This window comes from Phocoena phocoena, chromosome 4 (assembly GCF_963924675.1).
Source record: "Phocoena phocoena chromosome 4, mPhoPho1.1, whole genome shotgun sequence".
Lineage (NCBI taxonomy): Eukaryota > Metazoa > Chordata > Mammalia > Artiodactyla > Phocoenidae > Phocoena > Phocoena phocoena.
In genome coordinates this window covers 127,954,928-127,977,029 of record NC_089222.1, presented here as the reverse complement: position 1 = coordinate 127,977,029, position 22,102 = coordinate 127,954,928, and the positions used below count along the sequence as shown (strand labels likewise).

The 22,102-nt window shown below is 38.0% G+C and overlaps 1 protein-coding gene across 7 annotated transcripts in view; it reads left to right on the top strand.

Annotated features, from left to right (window-relative positions):
• Nucleotides 1–22,102, top strand: part of APP (amyloid beta precursor protein) — a 275,416-nt gene that overhangs the window by 74,603 nt on the left and 178,711 nt on the right. For all 7 annotated transcript variants that reach the window (XM_065876966.1, XM_065876968.1, XM_065876967.1 and 4 more), the window contains one exon: nucleotides 3,029–3,158. In XM_065876966.1, coding sequence (XP_065733038.1) covers nucleotides 3,029–3,158 — 130 coding nt within the window. The remainder of the gene's footprint in view (nucleotides 1–3,028; nucleotides 3,159–22,102) is intronic.

Here is a 22,102-nt window from a genome sequence, read left to right as displayed (position 1 = left end):
TATTCATTATCAGTGTCTGATTTTTTAATTGATTGACCTCGGGGTTGGGACAACGGTGAGGCAAGTAAGGCAATCAGGAAGCAAGATAAATAATATTTTAATGCACTATTTTTAAAAAATATAACCATTTTGTCTTTATTTATTTATTGTTGGCTGTTTCACATGGCTTGCGGGATTTCCAGTTCCCTGCCCAGGGATTGAACCTGGGCCACGGCAGTGAAAGCTCAGAATCCTAACCATTAGGCCACCAGGGAACTCCTTTAATGCACTAAAAAGTAAAAATTAATGCCCCAAACTCCACAATGAACAAAATATCAACATTTCAAATAAAGACAGGATCATGGCATGCTCTCTTTGAATGTGACTGGCAATCATGAGAAAAATTCCTCTATCCATAACCCACACTGTGGACAGTATCTTTTTTTTTCTTTTTTAACATCCTTATTGGAGTATAATTGCTTTACAATGGTGTGTTAGTTTCTGCTTTATAACAAAGTGAATCAGTTATACATATACATATGTTCCCATGTGTCTTCCCTCTTACGTCTACCTCCCTCCCACCCTCCCTGTCCCACCCCTCCAGGCGGTCACAAAGCACTGAGCTGATCTCCCTGTGCTATGCGGCTGCTTCCCACTAGCTATCTATTTTACGTTTGGTAGTGTATATATGTCCATGTCACTCTCTCGCTTTGTCACAGCTTACCCTTCCCCATCCCCATATCCTCAAGTCCATTCTCTAGTAGGTCTGTGTCTTTATTCCTGTCTTACCCCTAGGTTCTTCATGACATTTTTTTTTCTTAAATTCCATATATATGTGTTAGCATATGGTATTTGTCTTTCTCTTTCTGACTTACTTCACTCTGTATGACAGACTCTAGGTCTATCCACCTCATTACAAATAGCTCAACTTCGTTTCTTTTTATGGCTTAGTAATATTCCATTGTATATATGGGCCACATCTTCTTTATCCGTTCATCCGATGGTGGACACTTAGGTTGTTTCCATCTCCGGGCTATTGTAAATAGAGCTGCAATGAACATTTTGGTACATGACTCTTTTTGAGGGGTTTTTCTCAGGGTATATGCCCAGCAGTGGGATTGCTGGGTCATATGGTAGTTCTATTTGTAGTTTTTTAAGGAACCTCCATGCTGTTCGACAGTATCTTCTTGTTCTGAAACCTGGTGTTTCCCCAAAGGCACTGCTTCCCCTGTAGCCTCCTCAGGTAGTTCTTCCCTTGTAACCCTCATAGCATTGTGCCTAGAGGTAGGGATGTCTTCCTTCTCACTCATTTTCACTTCCAAACCATTTTTTCCTTCTCCCTAAAATGTCCCCCACCCAAACTGTGAAATACATGGTCTTGGACTAATTTACCCCTCTCCTCCAGCTGTTGGAGGCATCTGGAGAGCTCTTTCTACTGCAGTGGCAATCTTTGAAGGTTTTAGGTCCTGACCTTCTGTCATTCAGTCAACTGCATCTTTTGTAATTCTTAGGTGATTTTTAATTTATTTATTTTATTTGTATTTATTTTTGGCTGTGTTGGGTCTTTATTGCTGCTTGTGGGCTTTCTCTAGTTGCAGTGAGAGGGGGCTACTCTTCGTTGCAGCACATCGGCTTCTCATTGCAGTGACTTCTCTTGCTGCGGAGCATGGGCTCTGGGCGCACAGGCTTCAGTAGTTGTGGCTCATGGGCTCTAGAGCGCAGGCTTAGTTAGTTGTGGCGCACAGGCTTAGTTGCTCCGCAGCATGTGGGATCTTCCCGGACCAGGGCTCGAACCCGTGTCCCCTGCATTGGCAGGAGGATTCTTAACCACTGTGCCACCAGGGAAGCCCCATTCTTAGGTGATTTTAATATCAACTTTGATGATCCAAGATTCCAGCTTCTGTTTTTTTAATTTTCATTCCTCCTGTGATCTTGCCTTTATCATTCTTTTTCAGCCATGCCCTCTGATACTCATGTTATACTCCTTGCAATTACCAATAAATGTAACTTCCCCAGAATCTTAATTTCAGCTCTCTGACTCTCCAAGTACTGCTTCTAACCACCCCATTTTCTTTGGTATCTTTAGGACAAAATTCTGTAGTGCACACCAGGACTCATTGATACTACAGCCTTTTAAACGTGTATCTCAACCTTCATAGTCCCACTTTAGATTTCATGGCCCATTATTGTAACCATTCCCTTGGTTCTACCCTCAGTTCTCGTATGCTTTTCTCTCTTCATTGTATTTAACTGGCAAAACAGCAATCCCGGTGAAATGCAAGATTTATGCAAGGGAAAGCCCATTTTAGAAATAAATTTTTATGTTTATATTTTTCCTTCAAATCTCTACTATTATTAATAAATAGAAGGGATTTGATATTTTCACAAATATATTTTAGTTCATCAAGTTTCACATTTCTTTCCAAGTGCTCAGTAAACACCATGATTTGTTGAGAACAGTAATCAGAGCAAAGGGCTTTAATTTTCAAGGGAAGAGATTCATCAATGCAATTCTTTATCTAAATGACAGTCATGATAACTGTTTGATAAATTATTCTTATGTAAATTACTTTGAATAAAGAGAAAGATTTTTATGTAGGAAGCTTGCTGTGTGTCATATCCTGTATGTGAAATATTTGCCTAATTGAGTAAGACATGGGAGGGTTGAATTTAAGGCATGGTAATATTCCCAGGTGTATCTACTATAACATTTATTTAGGGTATTACAGAGTATCATCGTCACACCAGTTTATTTTGCATTGAAATGACCCCATGCTTTTAAGAGGGCCCCCTCCTCCCTCTCTATTTTATCTCCCCTAGAAAATATGTTAATCTGGAATGGGTGCAGTAAAATAAAGTAAAAGTTATATTGCTTAATGTTTTGAATGGAATGATAGGTTCTTGATCTTTTTCTTTACCCTGAATTCCCCAAGCTAGATCACAATTAGAGCAGGCTTGAAAACCTTAGAATAACAGTGGCGGTTCAAGGGGTGCTTATGTGCCAGCCCTGTCTCAGGTAACAATTTACCCTTTTTGTATGCTCTCCCAGGTCTATCCTGAACTGCAGATCACCAATGTGGTGGAAGCCAACCAACCAGTGACCATCCAGAACTGGTGCAAGAGAGGCCGGAAGCAGTGCAAGACCCATGCCCATATTGTGATTCCCTACCGCTGCTTAGGTGAGCTGACTGACCTGGGAGCTGGTGTTGATTGGCTATGGGCTTTGGGGATGAAAAGGAAGGATGCTCTAATTATTAAATCAGATATGCAGGCTCTTCCTTCAGCATATTGCCACTCTGCATTGGACTATATTTTGGACGCAGTATGTCTGAGCTTCCTGCCTCAGAATGAATTTACCGAGTGTGTTTATTATCATTAAAAATTTGTGGACCTATGCCATAACTGCTGAGTGAAAATGCCTAGTCATGGGGCCCAAGAATCTTTTTTTTTTTTTGGCGGTAGGCGGGCCTCTCACCGCTATGGCCTCTCCCCTTGCGGAGCACAGGCTCCGAACGCACAGGCTCAGCAGCCATGACTCACGGGCCCAGCCGCTCCGCGGCACGTGGGATCCTCCCGGACCGGGGCACGAACCCGCGTCCCCTGCATCGGCAGGCAGACTCCCAACCACTGTGCCACCAGGGAAGCCCCCAAGAATCTTAATTTTACCAAATTCTGTAGATGATTCTCATGCACACTAATTAACTGGACTTAGTAGAATTAAGACCTTGTGTGTTTCTTCAATAGACGTCATAGAAAAGAGAGCCTAATGTGCATTTTGCTAATTTCTTAAAAATCTCTTTCTACAACAATCCACTACACCTCCTGTTTGAAGATAATTGGGGAATTAGAGTTTGTTTGTTTGTTTTTTTTTTCCTGCTTACCTCAAACTAGAGGGAACAGTTTGATCACTAAGGTTTAAATGTGTGTTCCTTTCTGACCTCAAATTTTACTTTAATTTGTTATTTTAAAAACTGACTTGTTTTTTGTGGTATAATAGTTTTTCCTCTGGAAATACTCTCATACTCTATATTTAATCTGACTTGGTTCTGTCTCTTCCTAGTTGATTTTTTTATGTAACCAGGCATTGGGAAAATCAGCAGTCTTTGATCTGATAACTGGCATCTAGATGTTTTCCCGAAGTTTATTCATCGGTAGGATAGTTGTAAATAAGGACATAGTGATTTATCTGTGGAGGATGTGGATATTCATTCCAGTGACATGTTGTAAAGACTGAAAGGGATCTGTCTTTAAAAAAGAGTCCCAGCAGCAAACTTAGAGGGTCAGGATGACAGATTCTGGAGATCTGTATAATACTTGGGTCAAACATGAATGTCATAAGAACATACTGATTACTGTTCATGCCTGCACACAATTTGAGACATTAATAGAAAACTGGGCTAATACCCAATGAATGAATATTTCATCTGGTTGATTTATGATAAAGAAAATGTAGAAAACCAAATTCTTAAACATTTGGCAATTGAAGAGATTCCTTGTTCCTCCTTATCTGTTGTTCCTAGATACTTTACAAGGCTTCTAAGCCATTTCTGTCTGACTGGTCAAGAAGTGAAGTTTTAATAAGATGAAAATAAGTAATGTTTAAATACTAGGTACAGAACTCCAATGTCAAGAAATATTGAGGTCAGCTGTCTTCAGGAACTGTATATTTCAGTCTAATTTAGTTGTTAAACCTAAAAACCATTTCATTCAGTATAAGTTAGGAAGTAGATCGGGATCCAGTTAACTAGGTGGGCCAATCTTTTGGTTCTTACTTACCCATTCTATGAAATGTTTCAAATAACATTTTCTTTATGATATAAGCTCACTGGGAATAGGTACTAGGTCTCTGGATGCGTGTTATTGCTGATGACAGCTGATATAACACTCACAACTGTAGCTGTGTTTCAGAAGTAGACTCATAACATTTTGCTTAGATCTCCCTGCTTCATAATTCTATTCTGAATTCTCAGAATTAACTAAAAGGTGTAATCCACATTAAGATCATGCTTCACGACCACAGTGCCACTATTGTGGCAAATTTCTTTTGACCCCAGATGGATTGTATCCCCTCTGCCAGCCACTCTCCCCGCCCCTACTCCATACACTTCCCCGTCTCTGGAAAGCTCTCTTCCTACGGCAGGAGTATTGAAACTCCAAGGGAAAAACCGCTGTGAGAAGGAACAAAAGATACTTAGAATATGTTCAGATCTAAATATGAAGTCAGGAGATTTTGTGATAATGCTATGATTACTATCAGATACATGTTTTTATCGTGATCAGCTGAGTTATGTACCATTTGGGAAAACTCCATCCTAAGTAATTTGGTTTTTGATAATTAATCTTACCCAGAAAACACTTATTTGATAGTAATGTTAATGACCTGTCCTCACCGTATTTTCTTAACCACTGTGGAAAGAGGGCCACTTCAAAATGCGTCATTCCACTATATTTACAGAGCTATATTCCACAAATATTTACAGAGCTGTAATGTGCAGGGTGAAGATGGGCAAGAGGAAATGGAAAAGCTGATAAAATAATTCTTTCCCTGAAAGGCTGTGTAAAAGGATGGGAAGGAGTTGATTCCTGCTGAGGCTTTGGCATCAGCATGTATCAGATTTCTTTTTCATCTTTTGAACAGATTGCATAATTGCAGAAGACGTCACTTGTGATGTGTTTAGCCAGTTTCCCCAGGTCTGGAATAGTAGCTGGTATTAAATTAACACATCGACACTACCGCTTCTTGACTACAAGTGGGACTAGATAATCATAAGTATTTCCAGTAGGTACCTGGCCTGTATGAATCCCTGGTATTTTTCCACTGAACCAAAAATTAGACCCTAACATGACAAGTATCAATAGAACGTACAATGCTTTCTACTTTGTTACTGAGCTTAGATTAGAATTGAGGAATGTGGGTACTACTTGATTCCTAGGTGATACCAAATTTTCCAAAAGTCTTTTTTTCCTGCTTTTTTTTAATCAAATGAAAGATTCTTTAAATTCTATAGGGCTTTACAATTTTCAGAAGTTTCACACACATGATTTCATATAATCCCATAATAACCCCGTTTTTTCCCCTGCCCCTCCCCCCTTCCCTCTCCCTACGGGTAACCACTAGTTTGTTCTCTTTATCTGCTTCTTTTTTGTTTCATTCATTGGTTTGTTGTATTTTTTAGATTCCACATATAAGTGATATCATATTCTCTGTCTGACTGACTTCATTTAGCATAATGCCCTCAAAGTCCATCCATGTTGCTGCAAATGGCAAAATTTCATTCTTCAACTAATAATATTATACAAGATGGTGTATAATATAGCCACAGTGAATACCACAGTGTGTTGTTTTCAGGAAAAGGAGTGGGAAAACATAAGTGTGTAATTTATATATTATTTTAATTCCATTAATACTGCACAGTCCCAAGTTTATATATTGTTTTTCCTATTTTCTTTCTTTCCCTTTCCCTTTTGTTCCTTCCTTCTTTCCTCCCTTCCCTCTTTTTTCCTCCCTAGATTTTAACATCTATTACACATAGCACTGTCAAGCTCTTTATACTTGTATAGGGCACCCACTGAAATACTTCCTCTGTGAGGCAGGCAATGTTGGTTTTATTAGTCTCACTTCACAGGCACAAATAATGAGGGTCAGCGAGATTGAATCTCTTGCAGTAACTCACACAGCTATTTAGTGGTAGAATAAGGAGCAAAGCCCAAGGTCTTTCAATTCTCAATCCAGTGTTCCTTACAGTATGAGAAGAGAATTGTACTAGAGCCAATAACCACCTGATTTACAAAATCAAATCATTGAGGAAAGGCTATGAGTTGGAGGCACTAAGTAACACTTTAAAAATAATCTCACTGTAAATGTGTCTCATAAAGGACACAGCCATGTCACTGGAACCTCCATGGTTCCAGGATAAATTTCTCTGCATGATCAGGTTTCCACTTTGTGGTAGTAATAGGCAACATTCTTATATATTACTTGCTGCTTGAACAAAAAATTACTGTTTAGCGTTACCATAAGTACCCTCTAAAATTTCTGGCTGTATCTAAATAAATACTTTAGACAAAAGAGATTATTTTACTGAAGTTCATTCTTAGAAAGGTGCTACCTAGAAACCAAGATTGTCTTAAACATTAAGCATATTAAAATTCAGAGCAAAGCTTGAAGAGAGAAAAATGCCTGTTATGTTCAGCACGCAGCCTTCCTGACCTTTTTATCAGATGCAGGATCCGGTGCCACACTGGGTTATTTTTCTCTAAGCCATGTATTTGCCTTGGGCATCCCTGCTCTAAGGTGTCTTGCATTCCTTGTCTAGATGGAGAAAGCGTATTAGGTTGCTGTTGCCCCTTTCCTCCCATGGAGTGGATGATTTCCCTTGAGAGTGAGCTGGCTTTCTCATTTCACCCTTTGCTTTTAGTTATGCCTCTGGCACCAGACGGTAAGATCTGTCTTAATCATTTGAACATTTTATTAATTATCTCATATGGGATTCAAGCACATCATTATTACTCAAGAATATTTTCTTTGCAAAGCATTCAACCCCTTTCCATTTGAATTACTACTTTTCATGGTGTTATAGACCTGCTATTGAAACTGATGCTCTTCTGCATTTGCCACTGTCCAGTAAAGGCAAGGTACATTGCATAAGGAGAGTTACTGTTGATTTATGGGGGCAAAGTAGGGTTAATAGTTTAATCCAAAGGAATTAGAAATTAAGGAATTACTACCGTGAATCTCATTTTATTTCATTTTATACTCAAGGCTTTCCAAACTTACAAGTAGTAATGACAAGGAAGCTATTCAGATATGGTCAGATGAGAAATGAAAGTTATTCAGTTCCTTTTAATTTTGAATTTTATTGTTTTAATAAAATTTTAAGGCAAGCAAACTTTGTTTTCTAGGTGACTACTTTTGTGTCAATTATCTACAGCTATCTTAATCTTCTTTAGTGTGAAAAGCATGTATTTGGATACTTTGACAGATATTGTACCAGCGTAGTTTTTTGGATTTATCCTAAACAATTCTCTTGAGACACAGTAAACAGCAGAACAACATTCAAGATTGCTACATAAGACTCCATCTAACTTTAAGAATGGGGATAGGGATGGGAGAACATTTTTATTGTGGACTCTAAGGATTTTTTTAAATGCCCAGGTGCCCCAGCGCGATAATCCAGTAGGATAGCTAGTCAATGCCTCTGGCTTCTCCAGTCCTGTGACCTCTGAACTCTGTAGATCTGATCCCTTATGAAGTCCTGGAAGATGTATGCGCTGGGGCTATATAAATATACAGTGGGAACGATGCTTGATGAGCCTGGCCTCTGCACATGAGACGGATACAAACCATTGAATATTCTATATTTTTAAGGATTGTCTACACTGTGCTCTCATAAGGAATGATCAGAATCCCTGAGCATTTCTTCATCAGGGAAGGCTAATCACCCACCTCATAGAGACATCAGACTTCTTTTTATGTGATCTTCCACTTTGAATATTAGTCATACTCGAAAGCCAGTTTATAGAGTCTGATTCTCAACTGTGTAAAACAAAATATGGATGGAAAAGAAATCTCACCAGTGTTTATCTCCAAACAGTGGGATTACAGGTGATTTTTATTTTATTTAAGGCCTTTTCTATTAATTTTTATAATAAACAAATAGTTTTATATTCAGAAAAAGCTGGGCCATGAAATCAGTACATAAAATTTTGTATCTACCTTCAGTTTAGTGATGGTTAAAAAAGAGTCAACAGGCTTGAAAGGACACACAGGATGATTCTTAATTTGTTTTATCTGTTGGTAGATATGCTTTAGGAGTTTTCTATAGTAGGAATAACTTCTCATGGGAAAATATATTTTAGAAACACCATGCTGCCGAAATAAAAGGATAATGTCTCCCTTCTTACCTTTAACCAAGTTTAAGCAGCATTAATCATCAAAAATTCTTCAGAAAAGATCCTTTTTTAAAATATTTATTTATTTTATTATTTTAATTTTGGCTGTGTTGGGTCTTAGCTGCGGCACATGGGATCTTTCATTGTGGCACAAGGGCTTCTCTCTAGTTGTGGGGCACAGGCTCCAGAGCACGTGGGCTCTGTAGTTTGCGGCACGCAGGCTCTCTAGTTGAGGTGCATGCACTCTGTAATTGTGGCGCGCCGGTTCCAGAGCGGGCTTTGTTGCCCCGCGGCATGTGGGATCTTAGTTACCTGACCAGGGATCGAACCCGAGTCCCCTGCATTGAAAGATGGATTCTTCACCACTGGACCACCAGGGAAGTCCAGAAAAGATCCTTGATCTTGCTTAATGTTTTTGTTTTGTGTGTGTTTGTTTGTTTTCTCAAAAAATTGCATCTCGAAGCTACATTTGTTTCAGGGTGGATTGTTGAATAGGAAGACTACATTTATCCTATAGATTCCTTCTGGGTGGGGAAGGACTTAGAAGGTGAAGGCCCTCCCATTTGGTTAAGCAGAAAAACCCATAAAAATGTTTTCCTTCCATTTAGGCCTTCTGCCAAGATCAGTGATCCGTGTTGGTCCCAGTTATGCTGGCTCCAGCTTGATTTGTTTTCTGAAAGTTTGTGAAGGTGAATGAGTTGAAAGATTGATTTTTTTAAATCAAACTTAGAAAAGGGAAATTTAGTGATTTTGTTGCCTCCAATGCCAATTTAGCTTCCTCTTCTCGTTTTAATTGTTGTATCTGCTATTATGTCCCTATTCTGGGACTTTTAATAACTTATGTTTTGTAGGGATAAGAGCTATGATAGCATGAATAATTTACTTAGTGAAATGTTTGATTTTGTCTTTTTTAACTGGAGGTATATTTAGGAGTTATTACGTAATATGAATCATTAAGAAAAAAACAACAACTTTCGAAAATTTGCCATTATACTTTATGGGTGTGTTCCATTGTCAGTGTTGTACTAAAATACACAGTTATCTGCATGGGTCCTAGATGATAGGCAAGAAAAATAAATCTCAGTTTATTTGACATGATATTGTTCTAACACTTCTCAGTAATGCATTGAAAAGTATATATACTGAGGTTAATAGGCATCTCATTTGTAATAGGTGCTGCAGGTTGCAGTTGTGTGCTTGAAATTCACTGATTACAGAAGTAACACATGTTCATTGTATGAAGTTTAGAAAATGTGGCCACTACCAAAAAGTAATAACCAAAAAACCATTTGGCTTTCTTTCAGTCTATTTTTTGGCATATATATTTTGTTTTTATTATTTTTAATAGTCATGTAATTCTGTTCCCCATTTTGTCGCCAGCTTATTTTTCACCTAACATTTTTATACTTTATTCATGAAATTTAATTTTCTTTGAAAACACTTTTTAATCTAGCATTACACCAGGCATTACAGTGTGTCTATTCCTTATTTTTGGCAGTTAGGTTGCTTGTTTTGTTGTGATTGTTGTAAATGATGCTGTGACAAACATCGTGGTAGATATATTTGCTTTCATTTGATTTTTACAAACAGTTATTACCTGCAGGTGTTGCACATCTTATAGTTGCTTTTATAAAAGATATGTACTATTTAATTGTATGTATTAAAATATGGAGGAAAATTTTTAACTGATATGTGATCCTGAGTATACAGATACCTCTATATTTAGCTCTGATATTTTTCTTGATAATGAGTTAAAAACCATTCATAATTTCTATTATTTGTTAATAATAAAGAGACTATTTAAAATATTTTTTCTCTTAATTTCCAACTTGGGAAACAGTCAATTGACTATTCACAAAGAAATAAACCCTACAAAAGTGACTAGTAAGAGTTGTAATTTATATATTCATTATGTAAGGTTTTATTGACCACCTGCATGTGGTTGACCCTGAAGATAGGTGAGATGTGGTCCCTCTTCCTGGGTTTATAATGTAGGAGTAGGGGCTTCTGGCTAAGACTTTGAGGAAGGCTTGGCAAGAAGTAGCATTGTGCCAGGATTTCAAGGATGGAGGCAAGAATGGAGATATGTTTTAGGTATTTAGACAATGATGAGCAAAGTCCTGAAGGTAGGACCTTAAAGGCTATGCATCATTTTCAGGAAGAGGGAGTAGTCGGTTATGATAGGGTATTAGTTTTTTAAAAGCATTAGTGTTTTCCTTCATTTATAGTAAATACTATTATGTTATCATTTTAAATTTAAATTTATATCTAACTACTTATTTTCAGGCTGGCATCGAATATATACCTCTTTCCTTTTATGTATATGCACATGATATTTAACTGTTGTCTTTCGGCAACTGAGGTTAGAATTTTTGAGAGTAGAAAACATTTTTTTTTAAGCTAATAATTCAATCATAATAAAAAAGATGAGTAGAGACTCAGGAATCACCTGCTGCTCTGGTTGCCATTTTTATATGACATACCAGCACTATTTGAGTTGTATATATGTACTGTGGCTCTCTCCAAGAGATACTGGGATATGAATTTTTTTTAATTGAGATTATTATGGATTCTCCATACAAGTAAATTATGACCCCCATTATTTACTGATTGCTTTTATAAACAGCAGTCAAATTCATGATAAATGTATTCTGTGTTTAATTTCTTTTATTTTTTATATTGCTTTTAGATTGTTTCCACATATATAAAGAGACAGACAGACAGATGCTGATATACCAGAAATTTTAAAAAATCACGTGTAGCTTAAATTTCACATGGTCACATTTTCACCTACTTTATTAAAAAAGGGCAAAAATGTCTTTAGATTTAGTAACACATCAGCTAGAGTGGATGTATGTTATTTTGAGTTTTTAATTTCTCTATGTGTCTGGAATCGGTACTGTCATATCAGATCTGATGGTCTTGAAACATTTACTTTTCTGTGCCAACCAGTAAACAGCTGCTTCCCGGTTGCATCTGCATAATGTAACCATGGTAATCATTAGCTTGCTGTTTTAACATGAATTTAATATGAAGGGCCATAATGTTTCCAGCTAACCTCAAGCTGTGTCTTTTGTCATGAACTTTTCTTTTTTCCTGATGTGATTGAGTAGAAGTGATTATGGTAGGGAATCAAGAAAGAAATGGACTCCCATCAAAGTTCTCTTTTCATTCTGGGAACTTCTTTTTTAGGTGGTGTGTTGCTTGCCATCACTTCCTACCTGCAACAGAGAAAGGAAACTGATTTTCCCTTTTGTGTTTACAGCTCAATTTTCATCATGTTATTTCCCAAAACAAATAACACATTTGAGATCTTTTCTTGATTTTGCTTACTGTTTTGGCCAGTAAATAACTTTCCAAAGAACTATAGTAGAAAATATAATTTGTCTGACAGTTTATAAGATTTGGGGGGAATCAGGGTACCATGTTTTATACCACATGAATAATTGTAACCAGAAAGAGAATATAAAATGTAAGAAAATCTCTAGAGTGGTACAGACAACTATCATTATGGTTCCTAGGACGGGAAAGTGGCTTAAACCCAACATAACAATTGGAATTCAGTAAATTAACTCAGACTCTTACCACAAAATCCTAGTTTTCACTATATTTTAATTAGCAAACTATATTTTTAAAATTATGTAAATAATATGTAAAATATCATAGACATAGACTTAATGCCATCACAAATTACAGGAAATTTTTGATGTATTTCTTCTTTAGGAAAAAGTACTGAGAAATGCTTTTTTGTGGACTTAAAAAATTTTAGTTTTGATCTTGTTTAATTAGGTACAGCATATCTTTATAATATCTCCAAACAGTACCCATTAAAGTATAACCATATTTACTATGAAGGGAAGAGTTCATTATATCAAGCATACTACAGTGAAATTTGGGGAAATAATTTCTCTGAGGTATTTTAATGCATTTCAGAAAAGTAATTTGATGTTTGTATGTAATGAAAGAATTGACCAAAGAGCATTGAGGCAAAACGTATGCACAAAAGAAAACATCATGAATGTAAGAAATGACATAAAGATGACAGCCAAGATGAAGCCCGAGTAAAGATGTATTTCAATGTTCAAATTTTAGTACTCGACACTGCGAGTGCTTAGTGTTGGTTTCACTCAGCAGTCTAGAGATAAATTCTGTTAGTTTTCTTTTTTATAACGGTAGTCACTGAGTGGCTTCATTAAACTTTCTTTCTCTTCCACATCCCTTGATAAATTTCAGCTCTTGCTGGTGATGTGATGTGTCCCAGGAATCTTTTTTTTTTTTTCTTTTGTCAATGAGTCTCAGACTTCAGCTTTGAAACCTGGTGGTGAAGGGAAGTCCCAAGGCAACAGCTGTGCTGCAGTCTGGAGAGAAGCCAGTCCAGACTGGAGGAGAATGCAAAAGCTTCCAGGAGGGAGGTCTCCAGACCGAAAAAAACCATAGCACTGTTGCAGTACCTACCTAATGGGCCTGCCTGTACTTAGTGTGGTTATAGAGTTCTGTTGCAGAGTTCGGGAAAGATGCAGTACTGATGGGTGCAAGAGAAAATGAAGTGAGTGTAAAAATGGGGGAGGTATTAGCTTTAGAAAAAGAAAAACCAAAAGTTAAAAAATAACAAACAGCTGTAAGAGAAAAAGAAAGAATATGCCATTGCCAGGGTCTGAACAATACTGAGGTGTCACGATACAGATGCTATTTACATGATAAAACCATACTGGAAGGAAGGTGGGAAGGGAAGGGGTAGACACACCTTCACATTAGGAAGACTGAAAGTGGAAAAAGCAAAGAAAATAGCTGTTTAAGTACAGAGTTTAAAAATATGGGGGTGTATAGCAGAGAGACAGCTAAATGAGATGGTAATAAATGATTTTTATTACCCCTTTTTGCTACAGAGAAATTTATCAAGTAGGTCTATGGCAGGAAGAAGTTGAGTTTAGGCTTCCAGGGATTTTTTTTTTTTAATCTAGAAATTTTCTTTTAAGATTAGAATTTGCAAGTGAAAGTAGTGTTAGAGGTGTCCTTATTTAGCTAACTTTGAGCTGGATAAAGTTAAACTGTGATTTCATAGAGGGGAGCTTGTTGTGTATTGTGTATTTCCTTAGAAGATGTTTGCTTCTCTATGGGCATAATTTATGGCTATATGCATATAAAATTATCCTTATACCTATTTTACAGAATTCAGGGCAGAATTTTACTGTTTTAGATGTTGTAGAGGTTTGTAGTTGTGATTGTTTTTACTCTGGAAACATGCTGATCTCTGCTGATTTAGTGACAGGTGTTTGTTCAAGGACCCAAACTCAACATGATCAAAACTCGACTCCTCTCCCCTGGAAGTTCTCTCCTAACCACAAATCTGTTGAAATCTCTACTCATTTTTACACTTGCTTCAAATTTGCTTTATGTCCGGATGGTATGAACTTTTTCTGTGAGTAAGATAAGGGATTGCTGTAAGAATGGAGATAAGGCTGGAGCATACAGTAGAAGTTTCTGGAAAGAGGATAAGGCATAGTATGGATCCTAAGGCATAAGTAGAGAAAATGAAGAGATATGAATTAGAAAACATTTTCCGGGGACAACGGTTTGTGTCGGTAATATTGGTACATAATGTTGGAAAATTAGAACAGAACTAAGATGGTTGATTAAGTTTGGAATAGCACAGAAATCACATTTTTATTTGCAAAGACATTAAATTCATTTGTTTCTTTTAGGTGGTGTCTAGAAAAAAATATCTGAACAGTCAATGTGGTTTTAAGCCTTTAATTATGTCAGTTCTTTTAACAGATGGTATACTGGATTAGAGAAAAAACTCCTTATACTTTGGAGTAATATTTCCATAAACTGTAGTAACCTGGCCACACAGCACCTCAACATGTTTTGAATTTAAATAGCAGATCCATAATAGGGTAGTAAATTGGGAGAAAGTTTTACAGTTAGTGGATTTGAGGGCCTAATGAGGGAAAAGAATAATCATAGAGCTATACTAAGAATAAACAATAAGCCCTTCCTGCAATGCTTGTAAATTTGGAAATAATTGTTTTTTATCAGAAATGTAAGCTCTATGAAAATTGGGACTTTTGTTTCATTCACTGAAATATATTCCCAGAGCTTTAAGTATGTCATGGCACATAGTAGGTACCTAATAAGTGCATATTGGATGAATGAATTGAGGAGTTAGATGAATGTTTTAAAAGGAAGGAAATCTTAAAGAAGAAATAGCGTAAACACTGGGAAGGCAAAGGGCGTAAAGCAGTAATTTCACATGCCTAAAAGAATCTCCAAGATTACAGAAATAAATGTCACTTATTCCAGTATTTATCAGTAGGGGAAGGGCAGGTTTTATTTAACAACGAAGAAGTAACGTAGGAATCTCAGATTAGGTAGAAACTAAGATTTTTTTGGACCTGGATAAAAGAACGTTAAATTCTTATCTCTGGGAAATCTATGTGTGTCTAGTTTAAAGCCAGTGTAAAAATTAATAAAGAGAAACCTCATTTAAAATGGAGTCAGGCATCCCTGAAGTGGGAGCTCTTATGTACACACCACCCATCGCAGCTTTACATTTCTGAGCAGCAAGGTCTCTACTACCCCAGCAGGAGGAAGGAAGATTTCCTCCTTGCCCAATAACAAGCCCAGCCAATGGAAAACTCTGCAACTCAGCCAATGAGAAGCCATCACCACCCTGAACTCTCCCTTTCCCTTCAATGGACTTTTGCTTAGATCAGCCCCGCCCAACTTCCTCCTCTTTCTCTATAAAGTAACCTTCCTCTCCTTCATTTGCTAGGCTTGTCTGTGATATTTGCTATAGCTTGATTGTCCTGAATTGCAATTCCTCTGCTCTTCCTGAATAAACTCACTTTGCTGGTAAAATAACTGGCTGTCTTATTTTAAAGTTTGACACCAGTATTACCAGAGGCATCTGTATTCGGACATAAAAGATACCATTAGATTAGTTTATGGCAGTTTCATTATCTTTAGCTTTTAAGTCTAATAATAATAAAGGGTTATTTTAACAGAAACCCACTTCTAAGTATCATTTATAATGGTAATGGAATCTACAAACTTATTTCACATTTTTACGTTGTATCTTAAGAGTTAGGATAATATATGTGTATACTAACCATTAATTCCTATCATATTGAAATGCCTTTGTTAGATGATGAGGTGAATGTGGTACTTAGTAGGTACTTGATATGTAGATGTTAATTACTCCCCTTCTAGAGGTTTAAATTTTCTCATGACATTAAAATTTGGGCCATCCTATTGATTTATTAATTTAGGGGTATATGTATTTTCAAAAATGTTACCCAGCTGGAGTTCCCCTAAATCTTCCCCTTTTAGTCTTAACTACTTTGAGAGATTTTTTTTTTTTTTTTTCTGCTGTCACTGAAGATCTCCTTCTTTATTGTATATCTTCATCAGCTCCAGGTTGCTGGTTTCCTATGAGTTGGTCGTGTGACTCTTTCTTCTTGCTTTATTGAAAACAGAATTAATTGTCAGTCAGGGGCTTATGATATTCTGCATTATCTAAGCATATTTAATACAGTAGGCTAATTTTCAGTATGCCAAGAAGTTATCCTGTTTTGCCATTTAAATAATTTTAGCTTCTTTCTCTATTTTTGTTCTCATTTTAAATTTTTAGTCAAAATTCTCATTTGAGTCATGGGTACCAGTGCATACATTTTCTTCAGTAGGTTCTTTAACTTCACTGTATCTGAGATTGACTTCATAAAGACCTTTGGTCAGTAGACCCTTTATTTTATTTTATGTATCAGCAACTTTTAGCCTTCTCATATTTTCCTGTTCATCAAAGACCTCTGGGTCCTCAGGTCAGTCACTTAACCCCCTATCTTTAGTTCCACCCTTGCTCTACCCATTCACAGCTGTGCTTCTTGATACGATAGTCAGCCATTCCTATCTGATCTTTGCAACATCCACCTCCCTCCAGTTCGCCATTATGAGGTATCCATCCCTTCAGCTCCAGTGAACGAGCTCTTTGCCCAGACATTTTTTTGTCCTTCCTGACGTCTCAGTGGTGTCTAACCCTGCTGATCACTGCCTTCTCCCCACACTATTATTATGCTCTTGCCTTTGTTATTCTCTCTGCTGACTCCCAGTCTTCCTCTGGCTCATTTTTCTGCAGCCTTCTCAATATTAGTGTTTATATGAGTCCTCCTGGGTTGTTTATTTTCTCACAACACACATACTAGGAAACCTCATCAGTGCATTGGTTTCCCAAAGGTCTGGCTTGATGAATCCTGAGTTATTAAATCCAGGCCAGGCCTCCAAGTACTTACTCGTCAACAGACTTCCTATGACTCCCAGAGTCTTGATAATTAGCCTTGTCCCTGCAGGAAAAGAGCAGGCAGCATACTGCTAAGAGTGCAGAGTATTGGTTGGCTCTTAGCTTTCCTGGACATTTCTTCTAAGGTGTATGCCAGATTTTCTTATCAATAACTGGTGAATTTAGGAGTCTCAGAGTAAACACAGAGCACATGAGCATGGGATATGCCTATCCTATTTTTCTCTGTTGGTTTACTGTATCATTTGGGATAAAAATCTGTTTTAGGCAAAAGGTAGGATTGTTTTCAACTTTTATTAATATCTCCTGGACGCTTGATTTCATGCAAAGGAATTAATTGCATTTGAATGAGCTTAATGCATCAGGCTATTGATGCAAAAATACACCCCATGCTGGGCTATCACCATCATCAAGGGCTTTTGTTGTTGCTTTGTTTTATTTTGCTTTTTCTGTGGGTTAATGACAACAAGTATGCAAGAATAAAATGAATCAAACTTAAGTCCCTAGGAAATATTCATGTATTCATTTTTCACATGTTTTAAAGAAATGAAGATATGCAATTAAGCATAATCGCCTCTTAAAATTTGACTCTAAAAAAACATTTTTAGCTATTTTAACTTACATATAAATTTCGTACAAAATATATATTTTTTATATAGATGTGATCTCAGTGTTGGATTTACCATATTATGCTGTGAGTATATCTTCCATTCATACTAAGATTTGTAACTGGAAGAAGAGAATTAAATCATTTGGAAGCAAAACATGGAAAACTGCCCCAGCGTAGGAATATTAATTAAACAGCTGCCTAAATGATTAAAGAACAATAAGATAGTCTTATCAAGTGCTCAGATTTCCAAGAAAGCACACATACCACCTATTACTTATTGTTATAGTTGATGAAGGTTTATATGCACTTGAGAACTGTTACCAAAGATGTCTTTTGTACTTACTTGGTGTGCAGTTGGCTTTTTCAATACCTCAGCCCTGTCTTCCCAAAGAGATGGCCTTCTATATATGGCCTTTGAAATATGCATTTTCTAAGATTTATATAAGTAGCCAACTTCTTCCCTGTTATAGAAATTTAAAAGTTAAGGCTTTGAGATATCCAGATTAGGGACTTCCCTGGTGGTGCAGTGGTTGAGAGTCCGCCAGCCGATGCAGGGGACCCGGGTTCGTGCCCCGGTCCGGGAAGATCCCACGTGCCGTGGAGCTGCTGGGCCCGTGAGCCATGGCCGCTGAGCCTGCGCGTCCCGAGTCTGTGCTCTGCAACGGGAGAGGCCACAACAGCTAGAGGCCTGTGTACCGCAAAAAAAAAAGAAAAAGAAAAAGAAACATCTAGAATTATCATGTAATGGCATGAGTGGGAAGGGTATCAGGCCAAGAGGGGAAACTGACCTTATGCTTCTTTTGACTGGGAGAAAGGCGGACACGCCTGCCTTATGTAACAGTGACCTTGAGTAAACCCTACTTTAAGCCATTAAATGGGTTACCTTGAGCTTACATAATGTAGATCCTGTGACCTGTTAGCCTAATTGCGTTGTTAGAAAGTCTGCTTTGGGCCAGAAAATAGCAAATCACTTACACTTTTCTTAGATGATTCTGATAACCAAATATTCTTACCAAAAATCAAAAGTTTTTCCTCAGCATTTTCCCAAAACCAGAACATTTCTAGGTTAAAACAACTGAAGACTCTAAGTATGATTTTCCTTTGGTCTACATTTTAGTCATCTTTACAATTTTGAGTAAAAGACAGAAGTGGTATTATTTGGAGTGAGAGATACCTTGGAATTACCCCTGTATTTGAAAGCCTTAATCATGTATACTTTCCTCATTTATAAATGTTAAATCTCAAATGAGAGATTTGCCTTCTTCCAACATGTTTTGCGTGCCTTCTCTCTGCACCAGGGCCTTACTTTGAAAAACTAGCTCAGATTTAGTTTGATTTAAAGGCTGAGCTTCTGCATGCCTGGAATTCTTGCTCTTCAGAGTATTTGCTCCCTGGAAAAGTCAGCTGAAGACAAGAGTTGTCATGTGACTTTGGACTGTTTACCCGGAAGACGTTTGGGTAATGGAATGGGCTTTGGCAGAGTTCTGCACACAGGGCTGGCTGTGTTCAGATGGGAAGAACCAGTCTGCAAATGTTTGAAGCCTGAATGTACTTTCATCTGATCATTTTCTTTATTGCTTAAGAGAATTTTAAACAGCCACATCCATAGTGGGCTGTAGCTTGTAGTGACACAGATTTAAATGATCTTGCATCTAAACAAATGCATTCACTCTCTGCCTGCTGTGTAAAATCGGAATGACACCTGTACTCTGTTGGAAAGGAACAGACGTTTTCATTACCAACCTCAGTCAAGCAGAAAAGTAGCAAAGTGAGCAGAAATTTTCATTTACATCCATGACTGAAGTTGCAGTGATAAAAAGAAAATTGCTAGGTTCAAGAAAAGCCTTGTTCTCATTCTGTTATACGACACGGGGGATTTGGTCAATACAGAAATAGTTTTTAATACTTATGTTGTTGAGGATGGCTCTGATCAATAGTTTCAAGTTGTGCGTATCTTTTAACTGACCTTAGATTTTTCTAGGGTTTTTGTAGTATCTTTAAACAGACTCCCGTATCCACTTATTATCAAGTCCATTATTTATTTGTTAAAATGTGGGCTTTATGTTGCATTACCACAGAGGTTCACAGTAATTTCTTTGCTTGTAGTTGTGAGTTTCAGCAAGTGTAGACAGATAACTCAGTTGGGCCAAACTTAGAAGGCATCATAAGACAGTGGATTAGAGAGTAGGATCAGAATCTTCCAGGGGAAATTCTCCAAATAGTTCATGATATACCTTTTGGAATATATATATAAGCTTTAATGTAGTAATTTCCTGCCCCAAACCCTCTTCCTTGGAAGTCTAGAAATTCAGTTATTTCAGTTCTCTCAGGAGCAATGAGCTCTGGCAAACTGATTGACAGTAATGAAGCTAAGCCTTGTTTACAAATCTGAGTGGCAGTTCCTAAGTCCACCGTGGAGTGCTAACAGAGGGAGAGATTCTAATTTAGCTGGATCCATCCCCACTGAAAAGTTCACATGATATTTGAAACATGACTCAGTAGAACTGGGTAATTTCTAAAACATGTTTTTATTGAAGCGCTTGATATCATGTATACTTATATTTTCTTATTCTGTTAGATATTGTGTCCCTCTCCCCTCGATAGTGTTTCCGGTACAATGACAGAATTCTAATCCTTTTTTCTATGTTTTAACAAAGCCTTGGGAATTTAGAACAGTGTACTCATACCCGTAAAAGGTTGTACTAATTCCAAATACCACATCCTAGATATTTCCTGGCTAGCTCTTTTGTTAAATGCCGTGCCTTTTTCTGCGTCATTCTCTCCTTATCTACTTCCTCTTGCCCTAAATAATTTTGCATCTTTTTTGCTGGAATTTTTTTTGCGGTACGTGGGCCTCTCACTGTTGTGGCCTCTCCCATTGCGGAGCACAGGCTCCGGACGCGCAGGCTCAGCGGCCATGGCTCACGGGCCCAGCCGCTCTGCGGCATGTGGGATCTTCCCGGACCGGGGCACGAACCAGTGTCCCCTGCATCCGCAGGCGGACTCTCAACCACTGCGCCACCAGGGAAGCCCAATTTTGCATCTTTTAAGATATAATTTTTTGGGGGGGAAGTTGTGAATTAGAACATTCCTGAAATATAGAGCAACATTTACTCCTCTGAGTGTTAGGAGACAACTCCATTGTCTCCTAAAGCTAGACATTTCAAGTCTAGTCTGTACACAAGAGAATCCAGAAGGGACACTTTAATAAGCTCTCAAGGAGCACAGTGTGGCGATTGGGTGTTAGGGGTCTCCCACTTAGGAGAGAGGTGGGCTGGAACAACCGAGTCTGGGCATCATGAACACACGGAGTGGTAGCTGGTTGTAAGCACGGATGTTGAATGAATGTGTTAAAGGTCCTAGGCCAGACCAGCAGGGAAACAAAATGAAGGTAGTGAAACTCCTCTGCTAACCTTAGCAAGTGATAGAGTCTGGGATGTGGGGTCATGTGTAGTAGCTGTAGAGGTGAAAAGGAGAGGGGAGAACTAGAAGGATATATATATATTTTCACTCAGAGAATGGTTTACTGGAGTTCAGAATTTCAGAACATTTTTACATCTGATACGATCTGAGCCCCATCTGCCGAAATATGGATAGTTTGAGTGGAGTAGAGGTACAGCCCGTGGGGATAGGGACACAAATCGGTGATAAATATTCCCGGAGAAAATAGAAGCATAGCTTAGTGGGATAGGGGACCTGGGTTTTACAACCAAGTAGAATTTCTTCAGCCCCCATTTGGGGCTCCCTCAAAATGTTGAATGTTGTGGTATGATGCACAGTCTGAGAAATGCCCCCAAACCTTCACCAGAAAGCAGTAGAAAGGGAGCAGAGCAGATGTCAGTGGAGGGTAGGAACCTGGATGAAGATGAAGTGGTAGAGAGTAATAGCTACTCTGAGGGGTGTGTTCCCTCCCATACCCGGCTGGCCCAGGTCAACAAAGTGGCTAAGGCCACCCAGTGTGACAGGAGCTGGTGGTACCAACGATGCACAGCTCTAGAAACCCCCTGGGCAGATGCCCTCCATGGGTGGAGCGTCCTCTCCTTACTGCAAAATAAAGGGATCATGGGAAAAACCAAAAGAAGAAGTAATCACAAATGATGAGATTGACGAGGTGTATAATGAGAACTTCAAAAAGTGTGCAGAGATTAAGAAGACAGTGAAAGCAGGAAGCTGGAAGACCTGAGTAGCTTCTCAAACGTTAAGACAGTCTCTTAGTTGAGGAAAAACGCTGGCTTGAGCATTGTGCTTCCTGAGGATTCAGAAGCCTCTTGAGTTGGAAGAGGAAGTTGTTAGAATGTGTGAGGTAGACTGTCTCCTTGAAGAAGTTA